Consider the following 6,235-nt stretch of genomic DNA (forward strand, 5'->3'; position numbering starts at 1 on the left):
AGTTCGATCCCCGCCCTGGAGGTGACCACATGGCGTGGCAGACCTCTCCTGACCTGCCCACTGCTCCCCTCAGCAGTGCACTTCATCAGTCTACCTGTTCTGCTCCCCGCTCTGTCTCTGGTGAAGCCTCTCACCACCCCTGCACCTCTGGCCTCTACCCCAGTTCTGTGTGCATAAATAAATAAATCTTTAAAAAAAGAAAATGGACATCTAATTTTGGAGTAGAATTGTGCCTTTACATTTTCTTCTTCTTTTTCTTCTTTCCCCTTCTTTCTTTCCCTTTCATTTTTTCCTTCCTTCTCCCTTAAATCAGAAGTGCAACACAGCCTTACATTTTTCTAATTATGACAACATCCAATATAAAAAGAAGAGAAAGACAACAGTAGCTGTGAAGGGACACCAAGGTCAAGGTGAGAGAATTCACCACACACCATATGGAAAAAGGCGGATTTGTTGATGACCTGTGAGAAAAACAGGGGGTGAGGCAGAAGTGTCTGCACCTCCAGGCAAGTGTGAAGCCCCATTTATACTCTGAGCTCATGGGCTCTCTAAGGTTTAGGACACAGGTCTGTATGAGCCGATGTCTACTAACGTGCCAGACTCTGATCAGTCTACATCAGCCACTGGGGCCAAAGGTTGAATTTTATTATTTTTTTAAGATCATGATTTCTTATTTTTTAAAGATTAGGTGCGGGATCAAACTGATGCTGAAGTGGCTTTAGCTTGTCAGTGCTGTGCTTTAACCTGCTGCGCCACCAGGGAGGGCCCCATGGGTTGGCTTTTGGCCCTGTTAATGCAACAATCTTTTGGTTCCTTAATCTGCCAGCAGTCCCAAGGCCTGGTTCCCATGGTAACACTTCAGTTCCCCTTATCTGTTCAAAACTTCCCACCCCTGTCTGCAAGGCAAGGAAGAGACTGGGCTTTTACCCCTACAAGCCCCAAGGATCCTTGTATCTGCAGTGTGTACCTTACTGAGTCCATGTAGTATATACACATATTTAATCTCATATAGTTTACTGTTTTCATCTCCAGAATTATGATTTGGGCTTTAAAAAAAATATCTTCCACTTCACACTTAACTTTGTAAACATATAGAAACCCTTAATATTTATATTTAACATGGTTATTTTTATGTCTTTGTTGATTTTAATATCTGTGAGATTGGTTTCAATATACTCTTCTCTTCAGTGGGTTGCCTTTCCCTGTTTCCTTCTTTGCCATTGTGTTTGAGTACTTGGAAACCATCACGAACTTGATCATCTTATTTCTGTATTCTTACACATGATCTTGAGTTTTATTTTGGAATGCATTTACTTGGAAACTGATAAGAGGCTTTTAGGACCTGTTTTTGTGATTGATGAGGTAGATCCAGAGCAGTGTTCAGTCTAGCATTAAGTATTTCCATAATTGAGGCAAGGTCTCCCTGAGTTTGTTCCTCCAAGCACTGTGAACTGTGAAGCTTTCAAGTGTGGGAGTTGGGAGGGCAACACTCCCCCTGGGCTTGCAAAAGCACCAGTCCTCTCAAATGGTTCTTTCCTCAGTCTTGAGCAGGTTGCTAGCAAATGTATTCTGATCTCGGCTGAATATGGACGTCTCATCCTTTGCAGAGTTCTAGGCTTCTCTGTATAACACTCTTGTAAAGGATGTGGCTGGTGAACTGCTGCTACCTGGGACTTATGTGAAGAGATTTCACAAGTTCCACTGGGGTCTTATCTGGAAGACCTTGTGCCCCTGTCTGGAAACTCACTCAAAGAAGCGAGCTGGGACAATATAGGGCTTCCCCATCTGTGCCCCCCTATTTCCAAGCCACTGCCTTTCAGTCTGATAACTAATGTCCAAAACACTATTGTTCATATATTTTATCTGTATTGGGGGTTATTTTAGGACAGTGGGTAAGCCTGATTCCTCCTATACCATCTGGTTAGAAATGGAAGTCGTAAGTTCTGTTTTTTTTTTTTTTTAAGGATTTATTTATGCAATCAGAACTGGGGTATAGGGGTGAGAGGATTCACCAGAGACAGAGTGGGGAGCAGAACAGGCAGATAGACTTAAATCGACTGCTCAGGGGAGCAGTGGGTGAGACAGGAAAGGTCTTCTGTGCCATGTGGGTCACCTCCCTGGCCAGGGATGGAACTCGCACTGAAGCGTTTGAGGCTAGCTTCATAGTGCTGCGCTTTAACTAAACCACTGCGCCACCAGGGAGGGCCCAAGTTCTGCTTTTTAAATACAAAACATTTTCTGTAGGAAGTCACAGAGTCACAACTGAGTTCATACCCCTCTCTCACCCTGACTTACGCTGCTCCACGCACATGGACTTCCCTTCTCTTCCATCACATCAAGCTCATTCCCTTCCTGGCCTTCACAAGCCAGCACTGGAAATCTCTCCCCTGGATCTTCACATCCTGGACTCCTTATTATTGTCCTAACATCACTTACTTATGTAGCATTATGTATGTATCAATGATATGATACATACATATATCCTTAGTATCACTCCATATTATCATCCCTTGTCATCATTTACCAGGCAGATACTCACAAATCATATTTCCTTGGGCTTTTTTTTGTTTGTTTGTTTTTGAAATCTCAATAGTACTTATTACAAGCTGAAGTAATTTTGTTTACTTATTTAATGATTCATTGCCAATGTCTCTTCTACCTCAGCCCCCTGACACACCTTAGAATGAAAGATAGGACTTGTTCACAGCACATAAAAACACACCAGTCACAAAGTAGGTAATCAGAGGAAGGGAAATTCAATGCATACTACATTTGCTTGAAAACCAGTTACCCCAAGGAACTGTATCTGTGTCATACCCCATATGTTTATTTGTCTATCAGAACGAGGACTGGATGGACGCTGAATGTGTGTGTGTGTGTGTGTGTGTGTGTGTGTGTGTGAGAGAGAGAGTGAGTGTAGGCACGCCCGTGTGTACAGAACAAACCTTATCTGCACGGCTCCAGATGCATTTAGGGGGTGGTTCTCCAGAGACGGGAATCTCAAGACGAAGCTTATTTCCTGCAATCACTGTCACAGTGTTGTCAGCATCAAGCCCATCCAGGATGATTTTGGGAGGATCTGGAACGTGACATACAGCCTGGGTTACCTGGCAGTCATGCCGTGAGCATCTGGGCTAGTGCTCAACCAGTGGTCAGTCTTCTATGTGGCCAAAAAAAAATGAGGGGTCAAGGTGTCTGGTGCCAAGCACCTTGCAAAATTACTTCATTCTAAGACTAATCTAAATTGTTATGATTATTGAATAATATGAATTCATGTAGTTTTTCTTTCAATATGACATCATTTTGAATGTGCTCTAATTGCATGGTGGACAAAAACAAACAAATAAGAACACAACTTTGCAATGATTTCTTTTAAATACTTACCGATAACATGAACTTTGCCAGTCAAAGTAATAGTGTAAGCGTCTGGTGCAAATACATATTCACCTTCATCCTCAAGGAGAGCATTGGCTATCACTAACTTGTGGATTCTAGGGAAATGAGAAAAAAAATATTTTTTAAGACTTATTTATTTATGCACACAGGACTGTGGTACAGGTCAGAGGTTCAGGGGTGGTGAGAGGATTCACCAAAGACAGAGTGGGAGCAGAACAGGCTGACTGATGAAGTACACTGCTGAGGGGAGCAGTAGGCGAGTCAGGAGAGGTCTGACGTGCCATGTGGACAACCCCCGGGGGGGGAACCGAACCAATCAAAAGTGGTTTTAGCTTCTCAGTGCTGTGCTTTAACCCGCTGCACTGCCAAGGAGGGCCCAAGAAAAAAAAATTTTATAAGACTTTGCAAAGATTTAGATTGAATATGGTCCAAATTAAAGATACACCTGATCTTTTCCTGATTACTTGCAGACAAGAGAGAAAGAGAGAGGTAATGTTTATTTTGGACTATGAAATTTTATTTTTGAATACAACCTAATTATTAGGTATTCAACAGTCTGTTATTCCTTTTCTTATCCCATAGCTTTAAGAAGGCTAAAATATATCATTTTACTAAATGCCACACTTTAATATTCCAGGAGTTACTAAGAATAATCTTGACTTTGACTTTATATGCAAACCTAAGAGCAAAAGATTTTAACTTCATTGAAATCATGAATCTCTGACTGAAAAAAAGAATTTTCTGTGGATTTTTTTGGCTTATAATTTCAGAGGGCTTATGTCTTCTCCCCAACACCCAGAAATTCACTCATGATTTCCTAAGGCTGTAGAGGCCCAAGGTTAAGAACCTTTCCTTGATCTCCAGGCTATTAGACCCCTCCCATCCCAAACTACTGAGAGGTAATGTGATTTTTATTGGTTAAGGACAATTAATCCATTTCTGCCATTTCCTCAACTGGAATTCAGCATCAACCCTCCAACCTCACATTGAGAGGAACAAATTGGTCAAAGAGTTTTGAACAAAGTACCACACTGTGCAGATACGAGGTCACACGTAGGGCTTGTGTTAAATCACCTATCCTTCCTTTTTGGAAGCAAATAATCAGAAACAGACCCTCCTCCCCCCAAATCCTCACCAAATCTGTAATTTAGGAAGTGGAGAAAGTAGAGATGGGACAGCCCTCCCTTATGTATCACCTGGTTTTCTTACCTTCCTTTGTGAACAACCTTGAGACGGTCACTCTCTTGAACTGGCAGGCCATTTTTAGTCCATTTTCCTGGTACAGGTTCAGAGATTTCACACTTCAAACAGATTTCTTTTCCAAGTTGCACAGTCTGATCAGTCAGAGGTGTCAATATCTTCAGAGGTTTCACTACCGGAGGGAGAGATGATTATTAAGTGCCAGACTCAAAGATCAGACAAGCCAACACGGTGTCATTTTGTAGTGTTACAGCCAGTTTTTCCATAATGCTTGTTTTGAAAAAAAGAACTTGTTCCAATGCAATTAATGCATGAAGGGACAATGGGAGCATACTTGTAAGTACACCCTAAGTCGGCACAACGACATAATGAACTAATGCATTTCTCAGAATGCATCGCCTTTGGGGTTTATTATACATTTAATAGATGTAAGACTTGCTACTCTTTTTTCTGATGAGCTGATTTTCATTTGTTTTTCTTTAATGTGTTGCTGACAGAATTTTTGAGTTTTGTGAGCAGCAGCCCACTTTCCCCTTTAGTTCTATGATTATTTTGCATGACTCATATAATGTAGTGATTTTCAGAAATAACTATTTTGCATTATAGCAGAACTGGCAATAATTGTTCCACATAGATTTAAATGTCAGATAAGGATCTGCCTATGGTTGAAAACTTGATATTAAACAAAGTGGGCACAATTCTATGAAACATAAGGGGTGTGACTGAGAAGAGTTCTGAATAATGCAGTGGTCATATGAATTAAACTTTACTATAAAAGAAGTACAGAAGCAGGATTTCTACTCAGCATGTATTACCAGTCTTAATTTTCATGACCCACTGAAGGGGTAACGGCCTTTGAGCATTAACTACCACTAGGGGGCATTAGAAGAAGACTCTTCCATGCCTCTGAATCCAAACAATTAACAAATGAGTTTCTTTAATATTCTCATGAGAGCCCTGTAAATTTGAGGGCTCCCTTCAATTTGAGGGCTCATTTCAAGTGTAGTTGAAGAATAATGAATGCTTATTTCATGAATAGATAGCAAGTTCACCTGTTAGGAAGCAAACACTATCAGGATTTGATACCATATGTAAGTATCTACCATATACGTTTGTGGGATTAGAGTCTATCTTCACCATCCGGATAAATTCTTTGGGAGGCTACTTTTATATTTCCTTCCCAATATTAGCATTCTGCTACTACAGTGAGTAGTGAGTTTCTTTCTCAGAGACCCCAAATGCTATGACATAGACCCTCAGATGAACTGGGATCCATTTATAGCTTTGTAATTGCCACATGTAGGAGTCAGCTAGATTGAGAAATTTCCTAAAATTGAGTAAACAAGCAATGCTACTGGTAAGCCAACCTGAAAGACATCCAAGGAAGTCTCACTTACAGTCAACACTAAGTTTAGCAGATGATTGTCCGCCTGTTGTCATCACAGAATATTCTGCAGTGTCAGACTTTGTAGCTCCTTCTATGATCAAAAAGTGTTTTTTGCCCTCAACTCGAAACTTATAGCGGGGGTTTGAACCAGGAATGATCTCCTCACCATTCTTAAACCTGGGTTAGAACAGATTATAAAATTTTTTTAATGAAAGACTCTTGAGAACTTGAGAAGGTGGTCCTTTTTTTTTT

At 40.9% G+C, this 6,235-nt stretch overlaps 1 protein-coding gene across 1 annotated transcript in view; it reads right to left on the reverse strand.

Annotated features, from left to right (window-relative positions):
• The window catches only part of MYBPC1 (myosin binding protein C, slow type), a 73,731-nt gene that overhangs the window by 24,281 nt on the left and 43,215 nt on the right, over nucleotides 1-6,235 (reverse strand). The window contains exons 13-16 of the mRNA XM_012720628.1: nucleotides 5,994-6,160; nucleotides 4,606-4,768; nucleotides 3,385-3,491; nucleotides 2,946-3,079 (exon numbers count right to left, since the gene is read on the reverse strand). Of these exons, the coding sequence (XP_012576082.1) occupies nucleotides 2,946-3,079; nucleotides 3,385-3,491; nucleotides 4,606-4,768; nucleotides 5,994-6,160 (571 nt within the window). The remainder of the gene's footprint in view (nucleotides 1-2,945; nucleotides 3,080-3,384; nucleotides 3,492-4,605; nucleotides 4,769-5,993; nucleotides 6,161-6,235) is intronic.

Source organism: Condylura cristata, unplaced genomic scaffold, assembly GCF_000260355.1.
Source record: "Condylura cristata isolate star-nosed mole 26May11 unplaced genomic scaffold, ConCri1.0 scaffold00004, whole genome shotgun sequence".
In the NCBI taxonomy this organism is placed as follows: Eukaryota; Metazoa; Chordata; class Mammalia; order Eulipotyphla; family Talpidae; genus Condylura; species Condylura cristata.